This window comes from Orcinus orca, chromosome 16, assembly GCF_937001465.1.
Source record: "Orcinus orca chromosome 16, mOrcOrc1.1, whole genome shotgun sequence".
NCBI lineage: Eukaryota > Metazoa > Chordata > Mammalia > Artiodactyla > Delphinidae > Orcinus > Orcinus orca.
The window spans coordinates 46,909,034-46,927,635 of NC_064574.1; the positions used below are offsets into that span (position 1 = coordinate 46,909,034).

General features: G+C 44.7%; 1 protein-coding gene and 1 pseudogene across 1 annotated transcript in view; one reads left to right on the forward strand and one right to left on the reverse strand.

Annotated features, from left to right (window-relative positions):
• Positions 1-18,602, reverse strand: part of CFAP61 (cilia and flagella associated protein 61) — a 255,995-nt gene that overhangs the window by 225,397 nt on the left and 11,996 nt on the right. Inside the window, exons 4-7 of the mRNA XM_049699137.1 lie at positions 16,430-16,506; positions 15,567-15,634; positions 15,204-15,330; positions 1,745-1,877 (exon numbers count right to left, since the gene is read on the reverse strand). Coding sequence (XP_049555094.1) covers positions 1,745-1,877; positions 15,204-15,330; positions 15,567-15,634; positions 16,430-16,506 — 405 coding nt within the window. The remainder of the gene's footprint in view (positions 1-1,744; positions 1,878-15,203; positions 15,331-15,566; positions 15,635-16,429; positions 16,507-18,602) is intronic.
• LOC105748020 (3-hydroxyisobutyrate dehydrogenase, mitochondrial-like) lies at positions 6,010-6,977 on the forward strand (annotated as a pseudogene).

Genomic DNA, 18,602 nt, shown 5'->3' on the forward strand with positions numbered 1-18,602 from the left:
TGGAAAACAATATGGAGTTTCCTCAAAAAATTGAAAATAGAACTACCATATGATTCAGCAATTCCACTTCTGGGTATATATCCAAAGGAAATGAAAACAGGGTATTGAAAAGATCTCTGCACTCCCATGTTTACTGCAGTATTATACACAATAGGCAAGAAATGGAAACAACCTAAGTGGCCATCAACAGATGAACGGATAAAGAAGATGTGGTATGTATGTATGTATGTATACATATATATGTGTGCATATATGTAATGGATATTATTCAGCCATGAGAAAGAAGGAAATCCTGCCATTTGTGACAACAAGGATGGACCCTGAGGATATTATATTAAGTGAAATAGGTCAGACAGAGAAAAACAAATACTGTATGATACTGCTTTTATGTAGAATCTAAAAGGGTTGAACTCAAAGAAACAGAGTTGAATGGTGGCTATGAGGGGTTAGGTGCAGGGCAAAGGGGAGGTGTTGATCAAAGGATACAAATTTCCAGTTATAAGATGAATACGTTCTGGGGATCTAATGTATAGTGTGTTGATTATAGCTAATAATACTCTATGATATACCTGGAAGTTGTTAAGATAGTAGACTTTAAATGTTTTCACCACAAAAGAAAGTGGTAATTATGTGACATGATGGAGATGTTAGCTAATGCTATGGTGGTGATCATTTTGCAATATATAAGTGTGTCAAACTAACGCATTGTCCACCTTAATCTTATAAAATGTTATATGTCAATTATATCTCAATAAAGCTGGAAAAATAAATAAATAAAGGCCTTCTCCAAAAAACAAAGACCTGACAAAACTGAATAGGTACAGTTGCGCCATTAAAAGCCCTTATTTGGGTCTGTATGAATCATTTTAATTATCAGCAGTTTTTGTTTCATGGAGTAAGACATGGTTTTTCAAAATGGTGCAGCTGGGCCCAAGTATTTCCTGACCCTTCCTTCTGTCACCAGCGTGGAGCTAAAGGTCAAATGACAATATTTGAAAGCAAGTCCTTAAAAGACAATGCAGAAACCTAAATATGAAAGAATAAAAATGTAGCTGAAATGTAGAAGAAACAGCTATCATGGACTAGTATATCAGAATCTAATTTTCAGGGCCAGTTCTTACCTTAAGAAACTAACGCCCACGTATATTTAAATTAATCCTGTTCTTCACCTGATGTGTTTTCCATCATGTAGATAAATGTTTTACCACCTGGGCTGCACACTGGAATTATGTGGGGAGCTTTTTAAATATACTGATGTGCTCTACCCCAAAAGATTCTTTCATTGGTCTCAGTGCATCCTGGCATCAGAAACTTTTTCTGAGATAGAATTCACCTACTGAAACCAAGGGTAATCATCAGTTAAATCCATCACACCTGGAGCCCACCGTCATGATCAAGCTCGCTTTAACTGTTGCTACCAAAGACTGGCATATCCTCCAAGGGGCACAAAGCCCAAACGATAAGATGTTTGCCCGAGTTGTTTTTCAGGAACTTGGAGTCAGCTGCATCTAGTTCGAGCTGGAGCCTGTTAAGACTGGGCATCTGGAAGGACCTCCTAAGACCTGAAAACCTTAAGTGGGAACCCTGGGGAGGTGGATGATGGCACAGCTGGGAGGAGGGCCGGGCACACCACCTAGAAGGAGGAAGGGAGGCAGCTCCCGGGATGCTCAGCAAACCGGGACCAGGGCTGCTCACTTCTGTCATCCCTCTCCCTCAGCGGGCCCCCAGGTGGTTTATCACGCACCTCACACACGATGGCATGATTCTCTTCATCTTGGGCCTCTATGAGTTCAGCCAGGAAGTATTCGCCATAAGTCTCCTTCAGGATGGTGTCATGGTGCAGGAATATTGGCACGAGGTCGTCGTGATCTTCCACCCTGTTTACCGGAAAGGCTTAAATTCAGTGCTGGTTCCTCTGCTTGCTCTTGCCACCCTGTTCTAAATGCCAGGGATAGAGCAACACACCCACGAAATGAACTTACATTCTAATGGGGGGAACAGACAACAAAAATGTAACACACAAATCACCGGGAACATTTCAAAGAGTGGTAAGTTGCTTTGGGATGGAGAGTGATGGGGTCAGGGAGTGACACTTGAGGGAGACCTGAGTGGAGACGGGGAGGAAGCTGTGTCGAGAATTGGAGGTGGGATGTCCCAGGCAGAGGGGACACGCTCGGCCCTGCTGGGCGTGGACTGCAGGGCAGCATCGCTCACGAGCCAGAGGACAGCAAGGTGGGCACAGCACCTCCCAAAAGTGCTCCAAGGAGCACTGCTTCTATGATATTGCTCCCAGCAGCCCTTCCTCCCCTTAGAAGAAATCCACTGTCTAAAAACACTTTTCTGCTATAGTGTCCCTCATGGATCGTCACAGTTATAAAGACTCTGGGAATTACTAAGGTAAAGAATATTTAAGCTTGTTTATGCATTCCTCCCAACAGGCCCATGGTACCCTTTACTCCTAAAATGTCTCTCTACTTCCATGGAGGGGGAGATGCTGGCTTGAAGGTAACGAAGCTCTGCTCACCATCTTGGGCACGTCTACCTCAAGCCTCCTTCTCAGGACCTCTACCGTGACCTCGACCACCAGTGTGCGTGGGGAGAGGAAGACCCAAGAACCAGGTTTACAGCAGCATGAGGATGCTGGTCCTTGGTCTCCATTTTGCTGCCATATTCCACATTCCTTTCTTCTTTTTAGCAGATTCGTGATTAAGTCTACTCTATTTTACCTGTCTGGGATGTTCTTATACATTTTCCTGGTCCTTTTCTTTTAAAATGTTCCATGTTCATATTATATTTTTCTAGTGTAACTGATTTAGCTACTACCTTTATCCTCCCTCCCCCTTATTTCATTACTCTGACATCTTCATCATCCCACTTTATCTTCCAATATGTTCTCTTTGATGTTAATAGCAGCTCCATCTAATGAGTGACAAAGACTCCGTGACCAGACCCTAGCCTAGTACACCCTGAGCCTCTTTTCCACTAGGCTTGAAAAGACATGAACAAATACTAACAGTTCCTAACAGCTCAAGGCCACATCCCTAGAAGGACCTGAGACCCCCTTAAAGTGCCTGCCTGAGAAAGCTCAGGGCTGCCAGAAGAAGTTCCTGTTTGTTCCAGCGACACCTGAGGATAAGGCCCCATCTCCCAGCCTCTTTGGGAGGGCAGGAGCCTAATTTCCATCATGGCTAGTGAGTGACGCAGATGGGTCTCACAGGGACCAACCCTGCCTTCCCATTTTTTGTAATTTGTCACTTCCCTGACTCTACTGAGACCCTGCTCACTCCCCACCCACCCAGCTCCCTCATTTTCTCTTTATTTTATTTAATTTTATTTATTTATTTGTTTTATTTATGTTTTATTTTCCCTCCTTTTCTCTTCAAAAGGCCCAGTCACCGTGGAGCAACTAAGCCCGTGAGCCACAACTACTGAGCCCGCATGCCACAACTACTGAAGACCGCGCACCACAACTACTGAAGCCCGCACGCTGCAACAAAGAGTAGCCCCCACTCGACGCAACTAGAGAAAGCCGGCGTGCAGCAATGAAGACCCAATGCAGCCAAAAATACATAAATTAAAATTAAAAAGAAAAAAAGGCCCAGTCACCTCTGTACAAATCAGAGTTCAGTCCACCCTGGATGTTTCCCCCTATCGCAACGGTTATTACGGATTAAAATCTGTCCTTACCAGCATCCGGCTTTGTCGACCTTTGACATCTGCACACCCTGGAGCCCACAGCCCAGGGGCAACAGTGACAGCCAACATGGATGGGGCCCTACCGCACGCACTGACAGCGCTGGGGTGCTGTCGCTCGGCCTGTTTGCAGGTGCGGACGTGTGGCCCAAGGGGGCGCCTCTGGGGAGTGACCCCCGCTCCACGCTGGCAACTCCCAGCCCTCTAATCAGCCTCTGCCTCTCCTGGTTGAGAAATTGGCCCGGTCCCCTCGCTGCTGAGCCTTGGTGTCTCACCTGCACAAGGGCAGGTACGAGGAGAGCGGGAGGGTACAGTGTGGGGACGCCCTCAAGGTCACTCTCGGGCAGGCAGTCAGCCCCTGGCAGCGTCTGCTGTGGGAAACTTCACAGTCCCCCCACCATCTGATATGCTCCGAAACCCCCATCAGCTGCCTCCACCTGAGAGCCCCGGACCTCAGCTGGAAGGGCCGAGAAGGCCCCAGTGCATTCCAAAAAACCCTCATTTCCCCGCAAAACCACCCTCAAAAAGGTGCTGCTAATGGAGATGGCTTTTCTCTGTAAAAAGAGTCCTGGACGATATTGGTTAAGAAAAAACAAAACAAGAAGATTCTAGGAGAGAACAGCCAACAAATCTACTTTCAAATATCCTGCCAAAAAACAAAGTCCACATCAGTATTTATTAACAGAGATAATTATTTTAAATTATGTGAAAGTAATTCAATATCCTAATCTTCTTAAGTGGATCAAGACAGCTATCACTGTGTACCATGGGCTTTTATCTATATGATGGACACAAAAATACTACTTTGTGGTATAAAAATCAGGAATAAAGGTTCAGAGAGACCCGGGGCCGTAAGCCTAATCATGAGCCCTTGGCAGCCCGTGGACAAAGTGATCCATAATCACACCTCAACACTTACTCTTCTGGGAATAAGAAGAAAACATCCAAATCGTGGAGCTCTGAAGAGTCTCTCCCTTCAGCCCTTCCCCAAAATGGATAAAGAGGAACTTGTTCTAAGAAACGCATTCCTTGGGGTGATCGATGATTTATGATCTTGCATCAGCCCCGGTGCTAATGATGAAGTATGACATCAGCCTCGCAGAGTCTCAAATGGCATATGACAAAGTCCAGCCCCATGGAAACAGACACCCTGGCTACTGAAAACAATTCATTCAGTAAAATGTTTAAATTTGAGCACTGCCTGCTGCTCGGATAGGAGAGCCACAGCTTCCTGTGGAGCCGCTGGGCACATCAGGGCCACGTGCCCAGCACTTCCGTGACCCCCAGAGGTTAGGTGGTGATGATTATGAAGGTTAGGGTTGACCAACACAAAGTACAATGAAGCTGACACCGCTGAATAAGGATCAGCCTTCCTTTGGAGCTTCCAGCCAGCACGTGCTTGGAGAAGGCGACCACGTGCGTGTTAATGTAATTGATTATAGACTATTTTATTTTAACTTGTTTGGAGGAAACAAAAGGTCCATCCCATAGAAACGGGTTTGATCATCCAGGCCCTTCAATGTCCACTAAACTCTGAAAAACATGCTAGTGAAAATGTGGTGGGATCCAAAGCTGAAGAAAATCAACAGCCTCTCAGGACACCTCACTTGGGGCTTGGGTGTCCTGTAAACCCAGGAGAAGGCAAGGTGAAGGATGACAGGGCCCTGGTGGCTGTCGCTGGCTTCCTCAGAGGTGGGGAGAAGGGAGGACAAACTCACTCACCACTTCCACTACATCAGTGAACGGGGCTTTCAAGGAGCAGCGCAATGCCAGACCCCAGGGCACTTGCCCGGCCGGCTGGCACTGTCCCGTGGTGGCAGGTGGACCTCTCAGCATCCGGACCACTCTTCTGTAGCATCACAAGCCTAGAGGAGAACCTACAGGTGGCTTCCCTGGATGCGGGAGGTGTGCGTTGTTTCCTTGCCAGCAAAGAAACCACTGCGAACTCACAGATGGTAAGTTCCTGCTTAGGGGTCGTAAGGACGGCCGCAGCCCATCTTTGCGTTCAGAATACTGGCATGGCCTCCTCTCTCCTGTCTGATGGCAACTTCCACAACCAGAGAGGATCCGAATTTCATTAGCTAGACTTAAAAATGTACCACTGGAAAAGCGATGCTGATATTTAAATGCCATAAATATTGTATTTATTTAAGCCTGAGAGAGTGTGTATATATGTGTGCATGTTCTTTAAGAAATCAGTGAATAGCTGCAGCTGATCCCACCCGCTGCACTGCGCACCCTAGCAGTCAGTGGGTGAGCTGGGAGCCACAGAAGTCACCACGGGGAGGCGGGGTGGGGCAGCATGGCAGCCTCGTTATGGCTCCGTGGAGCCGCCGGCAGCAACCAGCAGTGGCCAGCCTTGCAGCAGTGTGTTCTAGGTCAGTGGCTTCTAAGACTCAAGTTGGATTCACTGGAGTAGGCAACATGGGGAATCCAATGGCAAAAAATGTCATGAAACATGGCTATCCACTCATTATTTATGATGTGTTCCCTGATGCATGCAGAGTTTCTAGATGCACGTGAACAGGTAGTGTCTTCCCCAGCAGATGTAGCTGAAAAAGCTGACAGAATTATCACAGTGTTGCCCACCAGCATGAGTGCGATAGAAGCTTATTCTGGAGCAAACGGATTCTAAAGAAAGTGAAGAAAGGCTCACTGTTAATAGATTCCAGCACTATTGATCCTATGGTTTTGAAAGAATTGGCCAAAGAAGTTGAGAAAATGGGAGCAGTTTTCACGGATGCCCGTTTCTGGTGGTGTGGGAGCTGCTCGGTCTGCGAACCTCAAGTTTATGGTGGGAGGAGTCGCAGACGAATTTGCTGCTGCTGCCCAACAGCTGCTGGGATGCGTGGGCTCCAATGCGGTGTGTTGTGGAGCTGCTGGGAGTGGGCAGGTTGCAAAGATCTGCAACAACTTGCTGTTAGCTTAGTATGACCGGAACTGCTGAAGCTATGAATCTGGGAATCAGGTTGGGGCTGGACCCAAAACTCCTGGCTAAAATCCTAAATATGAGCTCAGGACGATGTTGGTCAAGTGACACTTATAATCCTGTACCTGGGGTGACGGATGGAGTTCCCTCGGCTGATAACTATCAGGGTAGACTCGGAACAACACTCATGGCTAAGGATCTGGGATTAACACAAGACTCTGCTACCAGCACGAACAGCTCAAACCTTCTGGGCACTCAGGCCCATCAGATCTACAGGATGATATGCGTGAAAGGCTACTCCAAAAAAGACTTCTCATCCGTGTTCCAGTTTCTATGAGAGGAGGAGACGTTCTGAGTTTGCCCTTTGGCTGTGGACGCTGTTGGAAACCACACTCTATCTTGGAGCCCCTTATAGCTCACTCCACAAGTAAATGAGCGTAATCAAAGGTCACCTGTCTGCTTTTGATTGTCTAGGTCACAGTAAACCCTGGGATTTTTCACCCATATTTATTTAACTGCTTATTCTTTTTATCTATTTAGCAAGGACATATTATCTGAATTTGTGGTTTTTTCTGCAAGCCACTGATGGTCTTTGCTAGCTAGCTGATTGACCTTTTCCAAAAGTTTGATTCCTGAGCACTGTCAGCTAAAACGCTGCCTACTCCAATCAGGATATTATTTACTCCACTTTACAAATAAAAGCAAATTTTTTTCCCACAGGATAAAACCTATCCTGGAGGAAAGAAAAGAAATCGGTGTGAGGAAAGGAGTTAGAGAAAGGGGAAGTATAGTGAATTTCTCCCTGTGTCCCTCAGAAAGTTTGTCCTGTTAACCCAGTGGTGGTATTCGTGCATTGTGAGGTTACCGGTTCACTTTCCAGGAGCTGATAAGGCGAGAACTCCTTGCTGCATGCTATGTAATTTGGACTCTGTTACATTACCCTGGTGTGCCCCTCTTGTAACAACTCCCAATGCTCAGCAAACTTATTTTTTATATTTTTGTACATTTGTACAGTACATTCTTATTACATAATTTTTGACTTCAAAAGAATAACATCTTTAGAACTGTTTCAGAGCCAACGATGATATGTGCTTTACATAATTATATTATCCTAAATATAACCATATTATTTTGAATTCAAATAAATTTCTATGTTGATAAAAAAAAGAAATCAATGAATAAAGAAAAATTCAGAGAATCCAGTTTAGTGGTAGCGCTAAAAAGTGCAATGTATTTGGCTTAAACCAACCCTTACCACGAACAGTTTCAGCTTGGGGTTGGAGAACCTACAGTGGGTGCCAGCTAAGCAACTGGATTTTTCTTTTTATTCAGCTGTGTGAAACAAAGCACCTTTTTCTTTCCAAGATCTCTTGTGACCTCTAGTGGTCTTCTTTAGGAGAATCAAATCCATCATTTCTAAACCGTATATTCCATTCAAAACTTTAACATGGGTCTTGGAGCCATTTAGCTTCTACTTATTGGAAAATGTCATGATTTTACAAGTTATGGAGGACTTCGGAATGAAGTGCTTCAAAGCACATTCAGGGCCAATTAGAGGCCCCTGCACTTACACCACTGGGATCTGATCCAAAAGTCTGTGTTGGCACACCATAGTTCCAGTTGGATTGTGAACCAAATTCTATTTGCTGGGTTACTTATCAGGACTCAAGAAGACTAGTGGTGAAATTCCTAACTGCCCTACTACTTCTTTCGAATGCTTTAGGATATTTATCACTTAAGCATCAGAATGTTCATTTACATGAAATTGCTCAGAAGTCAAGCTTAAGTGGATTCCTAATAATTGTGAGACTATCAAACGCTTAATAAAAATAACTGCTTTAAAAGGTGAGAAGTTAGCATTTAAAAAACACCACATCTTACATTTTAAAGTCCTAAATTGACCTAACGTCCTAAATGTTGACCTAACTTAATTTTTATTATTAGCAAAAAAGCAGTACTACATAAAGGAAACTTTAAATTACTTTACAACACTGACTGACAGCACACAATCCTTTCCTTAGTGAGTCCTCTCCTATCCTTAGTGAGTCCTCTCCTATCCTTGTGAAAAAGGTAGGTTCCCCCCAGAAAGGCCATTCCAATAGCTTCTAAATCTGAGAACATCTCAAATCCACCACCAATGATTAATCAAGCCCATTACAGATTATAAAGATGTGTCTAGAAGCAGCTATGCTTTACTTCATATATTATGCAAAATACAGAACAGGAACTTCAGTAATTTGTGTCTAAGTAGAGGGGCACATTACAGCACAATTTTCCACATGGGTAAATCAAAGAAATGGGACTGGGGATTACAGTGTTAATTCGCTGGCTCTGAATGCGTTGCTAGGTAAATGGCAGAAGGATAATTACATCCCCAAACTCTTCACTGGTTTAGTGTCTTAAGAACTGTGTTCTTCACCATTAATTATCAGTGCAAGTAACAACTGATGAAACAGATGTTGAGAAATAAATGCGGGGGAAACAAGAGAAATGAGGCAGCCTAAGTGGATGCATGGCCACGCCCATCTGACTCTGAAGTGTCCTTTTTTCCTGTATCCTTAAGGAGGGAGATCATCCACATAAGTACATTTTCCAGATACCTGAAGTCCTACACCTGTAAGTATCAAAAGTCTAATATGAACGCTGTGGACAGAGGGCCTCTTAAAATGTGTTACACTTCCCCTTCTGCAAGCAAAAGCATCAACTCTCATAATGTCAGTTATCTCTGTATTTCGCGACTATATACTAAAAAGTTCTCTTTTTCTAAACATCCCTTCCTCATTACAAAGTACCCTCTGTCATCGCTTTGCCACCAGCACTATGTTCCTCTCGTGAATTGCTTCTTGCAGATTTTCTGGACCAGCAGGACATTTCACCCTCAGAGGCTGAATAAGCATGACCTCAGGGAAAGGAATTGTGAAGTTTAGTTCAGGCCAGGACAGCCTGTCCACATGAAGGTTAGCACTCATAACACTCAAGTTTTCAAGAGTAGAGGGAAGAAAGGAAGGAGGGGGTGGGAAGGAGGGAACTGGGAGACCAGCTCATAACCACCAGTTACCACGTGCTTCTAGGAGCCAGCACTGGGCGAGGCACACTCTACACCTGACTTCTCCAGCGCCCTACATCCTTGAAATGATAAGTGGGGATCTGTGAGTAAGTTAGCAAAGATGCCACTTACTTTTCAAAAAGTGAAAGAAATAGGTGATTTTTCCCCCTGTGACTCATTTATTTTGTAACTGGAAGTTTTTACCTCTTAATCTCCCTCACCTATTCCACTCATGCCCCTACCCCAGAAATAGGGGATTTTGAGATAGGCTGCCTCCGCATATGTCAGTTTCAGTATTAGATTTATATATAATTTTCTATTACAATCATGTCTTGCTGAATATCTATGTCGAAAGTATATAAGCTTTAAAATGCCTCAAGAAAATGACAATTCCCATGACCCAAAGTTTGTATACTGCCTACACTTTAAGAAAATTCGGAGCTTCCAGGTTGGTGAACACGTGGAAGTTTGGGGAGAGTGGTGAGCCTGGAGGGGGCACGGAGGTTCTGAGCCCCTTCCCCACACCTTGCCCTGCGCACTTCTTCCATCTGACTGTTCCTAAGTTATATCCTTTTGTAATAAACTGGTGACCTAGTAAGTGAAAAAAAAAACAAAAAAGACCTGGAAATGTGCCTACCTCAACTGTAACCATTCCCCTCTACCCTCCCCCAAAGAACTGTCTGCTTTGCATGCACATGTTTAATCATCCATCTGGATAATTTCTAAACTGGAAATTATTTTAAATGCAACTATTTTCTACACTTAAAAAGGAACCTGTAAAATCGCACTGAAACCCACAAGTATTTGGATAAATGCAAATTAAAACAACAAATTACTATTGTATTGGAGACAGTTTTTTTTGTTTGTTTTTTTGCGGTATGCGGGCCTCTCACTGTTATGGCCTCTCCCGTTGCGGAGCACAGGCTACGGATGCGCAGGCTCAGCAGCCGTGGCTCACGGGCCCAGCCGCTCCACGGCATGTGGGATCTTTCCCGGACCGGGGCACGAACCTGTGTCCCCTGCATCGGCAGGCAGACTCTCAACCACTGCACCACCAGGGAAGCCCTGGAGACAGTTTTAATAACTGAAACATCCAGCATAAATGAAGGTGCAAGAAAATGAGACTCTATTGGTTAGGATACAAATTGACATGATTATTTTGGTTGAATAATTTGGTAGTATCTATTTTTAAATGTTAGTGTTTAATGCAACCTTACCCAGAAATTCCACTTGTAGGTATCTATACTACAGAGAAAAATAGCATGAATGCTTAAAAATATATGTACAAGGCTGTTTACCACAGCATTTCTTGTTATAGAAAAAAAAAGAGGACAAATTTCCATAAATAAGGAATACTTAAATGAATTATAGTAGAACCACACGATGAAATACCACACAGCCAAGAAAAAGAACAAAATTGATCTGGAAGGTGGATGAGCTGGTACCTTAAGTGGAAAATACAATTAACAGAACATATTATCATGACTATAGACATATATGTGCATATATATATAGAGAGAGAGCGAGAGAGAGAGAGAGAGAGAGAGGGAGAGAGAGAGAGAGTGAATACACACATATACTTGCATTTGCATGTATGGTTACATACTCACATAGAAGACTGAAACAATGAGTAATTTTTTCTTTAAAATGTTTTCTGATTTGAAAATATAATTCATTTTATTAAATAAGCCCATGTCTCAAATTAATTAGCAAATGGCAGGAAAAAAATGAGAGATTTCTAAATGAAATGAAGACAAAATTACAGCAATTGTGAGACTACTTACAAGATCCTAAGAAATTAATTATCAGAAATTTCTCAAAACATAATTTAAAAAACTGCCAAGTGGCCAGAGGTAGAGCACTGGACTGAATGGCAAAGACTGGTGCAGTGGAGCCAAAGGGATGAGCCTGGGAGAAAGCTGAGGCCCAAATCCTGGAAGGGGCAGAGTTCAGAGCCACAACAACAAGAGGAAAGAAAAGAGAAGAAGCAAGTCAGCATGGGTGGGGGCTGGGGGAGGGGTCAGCGTCAGGGCAGGCAGTCACCCTCCCTCTCACCCAAAGTTCACTGGACTTTTCTTCAATAGGTATAGAATTACTCAAGTTATTCTTTTTTTTTAAGTAAATTTAATTAATTATTTATTTATTTTTGGCTGCGTTGGGTCTTAATTGCTGCGTGCGGGCTTTCTCTAGTTGTGGCGAGCAGGGGCTTCTCTTCATTGTGGTACGTGGGCTTCTCACTGCGGTGGCTTCTCTTGTTGCGGAGCATGGGCTCTAGGCGCACAGGGCTTAGTAGTTGTGGCTCGCAGGCTCTAGAGCGCAGGCTCAGTAGTTGTGGTGCGTGGGCTTGGTTGTTCCATGGCATGTGGGATCTTCCCGGACCAGGGCTCGAACCCGTGTCCCTGCATTGGCAGGCGGATTCTTAACCACTGCACCACCAGGGAAGTCCTATTCTTATTTCTAAAATGAGTTTTGGTAGTTTGTGTTTGAACACAAATTGTTGAATTTATAGAGTTGTTGCAGTCTTCCCTTATCCTTTCAATGTTTTTAGGATCTGTAATGATATCACCTCTTTCAATACTGATATCAGTGATATATTTTCTCTCTTTTTTTTCTTGGTCAGTTTAGCTAGTAGTTCATCAATTTTATTCCTCTCATCTGTGTCTTTTAAATTACCAAATCCAACGGTTTCTTCTTTGTATTCAAATTATTTGATTTCCCTACGAATTATTTGATTTGCCACTTTAAGAGTCTTTGACTTCTACAATACCCCTCTTCCAATTTTTCTTTACAATCATTAACGGCTCACTTTCATCTTTCAAAATTGTGCTCTAATCCTCTGCTTTCCACTTTAAAATCTCCCCCTCAACTAGACCATCTCCGTTATTCTCATGATCTCCTCATTCATGAGAAGCCCTGTATTTCCAACTGTCTCCTGTCCAACTAGTGCTATTATTTCCACTTTCAGTTAATGAATCCACCATCCCCCCTAAAGTTGAAACCCCGAGTCACCATTAACTCATTCTCATCCTTCAACTTCTCTAACCAATTGGTAATCAAACTGCACCTTCCCTCTCAAACATTTCTTTCCATCTATGCACCTGCCTTGATCCATTCCCCAACCTGGACCTCTTTGATTCGTCACTGCCTGAATTCCAGCCAGCATCATTCTTGGCCAGACTGTTCTGTGCTCCTCCCCTGCAAGCCACTGCCACATGAAAAGCAGTTCTTTTTAACATACAGTCCATACCATGCCTTACTTCAGTGCTCCCTGCTGGCTCCAAGTTAAAGCCTGCTCATCACACTTTTTCTGCTCTTCCTCACATCTGCCCACCTGCCTGGTAGCAGACATTCTGGGTGCTTTCCTGCCTCCACGCCTTTGCCCATCTGTCCATCTGGCTGAACTCTGACTCACCCTTCCTGACCAGATTCAGAGGCTACCTTCTCTATGAAGTCTCTTTTCTTTTACATTTTTCCCACTGAGGTATAATAATATAGTGTACAGTGCACAGATATTAAGAGTGCAGCTCGATGACCTTTGACAGCCGCGTGTGCCGCGTGCACCCCGATCAATGCACAGAGCACTGTCTCCCCACCGTATCCCTCCCACCATCACTCTTCCCTCCGCCAGAGGCAACCACTGATCTGACCTCTCCTGTTTTGTACATCTTACAAGTGAAATCAACAGTATATGGTCTTTGTTTCTATGTCTGCCTTCTTTCATTCAGCATAAGCTTTCTGAGACTGATCCATGCTATTGTGTGTACACGTAGTTTATTCCATTTCATTGCTGAGTAGTGTCCATTGTACAGAGGTACCACAGTTTGTGAACATTTACACGTTGATGAACATTTAGATTTTGGGGGGCCTGGGGGGTTGAAGCTGTCTTCATCCCTCTCTGCCCTTCCCTCCTTCAAGCTACACAGCATCACAGTTTATCATAGATGGGTCTCTCTTCCCCAGATAACGCTAATAATATTAATAATAATATTTAATTTCCTTGGGCACCTACATGTGACTGGCAGCGTGCTAAGTACTTGATTTTTATCAGCTCATCCCATCACTACAACAGTCCCATACAGCAGACAATATGCTCACACCCAGGGACAGAGAGGAAACTGAGGCCTGCAGAGGCCCAGTTCCTTCTTTAAGTTAACCCATCTGGTGAGTAGTAAAACCAAGATCAGGATCAAGATCTACCTCATGTCATTACTGCAAATTCTTAACAATTATGCCATAACACTACATGCCTGGTAAACATTAGGCTCTTGCTTTTTAAAAAATTTAGTTTCTATACTTTCTAAAGAAATGCAGCACTCATCAAATATGGCAATGGTGGGAAGTCCCTGGCGGTCCAGTGGTTAGGACTCCACGCTTCCACTGCCAGGGGCACGGGTTCAATCCCTGGTCGGGGAACTAAGATCCCCGCATGCCACGTGGTGCAGCCCAAAATAAAAACAAACAAACAAAAACAAATATGGCAATGGTTACCCCCAAAAGATACAGCTTACTCTTCACTGATAAAGGAACCAACCACCCTTGTGAAATGATTTTATAGGCCCTCTTATTTCAAAACAGCCGTTCTATTTTGCTCACAGTTTTGTGCATCAGAAACCTGGGAGGACTCAGCTGGGCAGTGCGTGCTTGGGGTCTCTCATGTGGCTACAGTCAGATGTCAGCGGGGATGCAGACACTGGGGGTTCTCCTGGGCTGCACATCCACATGGTGAATGCTGTCAGTGGTAGCCCCTTGGGGCTGCAGGCCCAGCACTGACTTGTGGCCTCTCCGGCACGGTGGTCTCAGGGCAGTCAGACTTCTGCCCCTCGTCTCCTCCACAGCGAGCATCCCAAGAGAACCAGGCAGAAGCCTCCCAACCTCCCACGTCACAGAGCATCCCTTCCGCCATGCTGTGTGGGTCACAGCAGCCATAAAACACCCAGACTCAAAAAGAGCGGACACGGAGCCCACCTCTTGATGAGAAGAGTGGCCAGGCCACATTATAGGAGAGCATGCAGGACGGAAGATGGCCTTCTTTGGAAAACAGAATCTGCCACAGCTATTGCCTTGAGATTGCTGACCTTCAAGGCATGTCATGTGGGCCATGGATGGTAAAGACTTTCAGCTTGGAAAACTCCTCTTTGGGGTCAACAGAATCCTCATTCACTGAATGCTGGAAAATAGGTGGGCTTTACTGGGGAAACTAAATAGGCAGAATCATTTCTATGTTTGTTTTATTTGAAAGTTATTTCACTCAGTGTGGAGCCAAGGATTGTGTGTCTTCAGAAACCCTTAAGTAGGAAATGCACAGCTTTGCTGACCACACGGCACCAAATGGGTCTCATCAGATATTCAGTCCTGCAAGTTATGTCATCAAGGGGAATTGTAAACATCTCCAAATGAAGTAATGCTTCTGGGTATTATAAAGCGATTTCATTCAAGCTATAATCACTTACTGTAAGAAGTGGCAATTTTTAAACTCTTTGTAAGGTAACCGTCAGGGTAAAGCTTAGGTAGCAAAAGACACGGCTCCACACTTACCTGGCTTTGCGGATGTGTAGCTGAGGGTAGTGGCTGTGCCTGTGACATATGTGCACGGCAAAGTCCTCATCATATGTCAGGCTTGGAATGTTCCCCACTTGGTCGAACACAGTTATGAGAGTCGAGCCTAAATCCCAGAGACAAAGAAGTGAGGCCTCGATTTACCAAGGAATGACTTTAGGACTTCAGGGCAAATGTAGTTTCCATTCTAATGTGTGTTTTAATTGTTACAGTCGAATGGGCACATTATACATTGAGGACCTGGAGACCCGTGGTTCTTATGTCCCATCCCCAAAGCCCCATTTTAAGCACAAATTTCCTACGTTAGCGACTGGGGTCAGGAGGTGGTGGAGGAGGACTTACCGAGGCTCATGTAGGACGGCACAATGAGGAATATGAAGTGCAGGTCTGGCACCGCCTTGAACACGGTCCTGGCGAGGGAATGGGAGGGGACGGGGTGTCAACAATCCTATTAGCCAGCACCTGGCGAGACGAACGCCTTCACTACAAAAATGAGGCGTTCATAGATCCACCTGGGTGCCCTGCTCCCTGCCTGCAAAGGCAAGAACGTCTTCGAGGCAATTCCTTTTTCTTCTCTGCTTTTCCCTGGATTCCAAATGCCCCCTCTTCTATCTGTTCCATGGAGGCAGCGAGAACCGAGGCACCATGTCCACGCGGTGCACCAGGTTTCTGCTGAGATTAACCTTTGCCCTGGCATCTGGATGGTCTGGTGTGACACTGCAAAGTGACTTGAGAGCTGAGGCCACCACCCCCAAGTGTCTATGCAGCCTGTCAGAGACCCGTTGTGGCGGAAGCCCTGCGGGTCAGGTTTCTGCAGGCGGTCCTGTTAATAACATGTCTAAGGATGAGATTGAGGAAAACTATTTTTAGAAACATCCAAGCCTGTGACCTCTTCTCTTCCCCTCCTCCCCCCAAATCCATTTGTTTCAAATGACCGTGTGACCTGTTTGCCTCCAACAGTGGTAGTTAAAGGCGTCCATTCAAAGGAAGGATTGTATTCTTTCAGAAACATCACCACCGTTCAGAGTAAATGCTTGACTAGAGCCAGAAAGTACAAGCAAATTGAACACCTCAAAGAATTTCCTTTAAAAATATTTTTTTGACTATCCAGATAGTTAAAGACATGATAAAGACATGAACGTGTCTCGTCTACGATGCTGCTGCCACTGCCCCATGTCACTGTCTGCCACGCCGTGGCCACTCACCGAATAATCTCTTTGCAGCAGCCGACAGAATACTCGTCCACGGCCACAAAGAGGTGCATGAACAACGTGTTCAGAGGCTGCAGAAGAAAAGAGGACACGATTAGAGGCTGAGTCAGAGCAAGGGGAGGGGTGGGAGATAGGGGGAGGGTCTGGGGGCAGCCATGGCACAGAGCTGCCTGGTGTCGATGGAAGATATTTTATGTCTAAAATAAGGAGACACCCAGGCAGGGTTCGAGCCACTTTCTGTCCTCCTAGCTTGGAATTATTCAAGGAAAGGGGGGGTCGTAAATGAGTCCAGCGTGTCGGGCCCTTCCTCCCGCCTCACTACGGCCGCGGGCAGGGGGGCGCCTGCGGGGGACTGAAGTCGATTCTGAACTCAGTGGTCTTGTCCCCAGGGCGCCTCAGCCCAAGTGAAAGACAATCCTCCTCCCCCGGGGCTCTGGAGTCAGCAGCTGCTGCTCTATTCAAGTGACACCAGGGAAAGCGCCTCTCATGAATTTGGAGGATGGAAGGCAGATGCCCCACTAGGAATCCAACGGCTTGTTTTGTTCAACATTCCCAGAGTCAGAAGCAAATACTATGCTCGGGACCCAGAAAACCTGGGAGCGGAAAACAAAGTAGCAAGATTCTAATATGGCTTTCAGGTCACGTCTTTAGGGGTTTTAAAGAATGCTGCCCCGTAACTTTTTTTTTTTAATTTTATCGAAGTATAGTTGATTTACGACACTGTATTATTCTTCCGTACAGCAATGTGACTCAGTTGTACTGAAGACTTTCTAAGTGGCTGGTCATGAGGAGTTGCTCTACACATCCCCACATCCCTCTGTTCAGCTCAGTACCCCTGTGTTTATGGACAGATCCTCAAATTCTAGAGACAATGCAAATGGGAGGGGGCTGAGTGGTGAGGTGAGGGCAGTGCTTGCACCTCGATCTGGACAACAGGAGCACTTCTGTGTCTCTTGTTTCCTGAGCAATTTCATAGAGGGCCTTGGGTGACCACCTGCACATCCGTGTGCCTCGGTCTCCCCTCCTGTTGGGTGGCACGTGCCCTAAGAACACTCAGAAGGTGTTTATCAGACGTAAAATGGCGAGAGAAGAATCATGAGTTTAGTTCATGAGCTTGAAAACTCCCCAGAGGCAAGCAACACGAACTCCAGAGTCCAGATAACAACAGCGACAGTGAGAGTTCAATGTCGCAATGTGAGCACTTCCCATGCGTGGACTCACCTAACCCCATGGCATCTGCTTTACATTCTGGTCAGGACTCGCCTTGCTAGCGCATGGTTTATGACTTGGCTGATTTATCCCCCAAATTCTCTCTTCCATCAAAAATATTACAGTTCAATATTTATTCCTTAGCTTTAAGATAAAAATCATTATTTTAGTTGCAGATACCCCCGGGGTAGGTAAGCCATTAAGTCATAAGCCTCTATACCCATGCTGTCCAACAGGAAAATAATTCAAGCCACAAATGCTGGGAACATATGTAATTTTCAAGTTTCTAGTAGATATATTTTTAAAAGGAAGTAAGCAGGTGAAATAAATGTTAATATATTTTATTTAACCTAATATATTCACATTATTATCCTTTTAAGAAGTAGTAAATATAAAAATTCTCAACAAGGTATTTTATACTCTTTTTTTTTCCTACTGAGTGTTTGATGGCCAGTGCATATTTTATACTCAGAGCTCATCTCAGTTCAAACTAGCCACATTTCAAGTGCCCAAATAGCTACATATGGCTGATGTACCCTCCAGGACCGGCCCAGCTCTACACTATTGAAGGAAGTAGTTTAAAAAGAAACAATTTTAAAAGAACAAGAAAAGGAACAAAAGGGGAGAAGAATTTAGGAAGAATGATGTTAATTTATAATTCTCAAAAAGATAAAATCATGACCCTAATGCAAATACAAAATGCACGTATCAGAGATTGATTCAACCCATCAATCCATGAGGCGACCAGTGAGATGATACAAAACGATTCATTGCACTTGAGACGCTGGCTTCAGGCAGTTTTAATGAGGAAATGTTAGAAGATTGCCCAGCTAGATACAAAAGAGTTCAGGTCCCACCGGGCCAGAAACTGTAACCTTTGAGGTTATCTCTTCCACCACACTGAAGTTATTTACATCTCAAATGAACAAAAATCTACCAGTTCATCACTGTTCCTGCG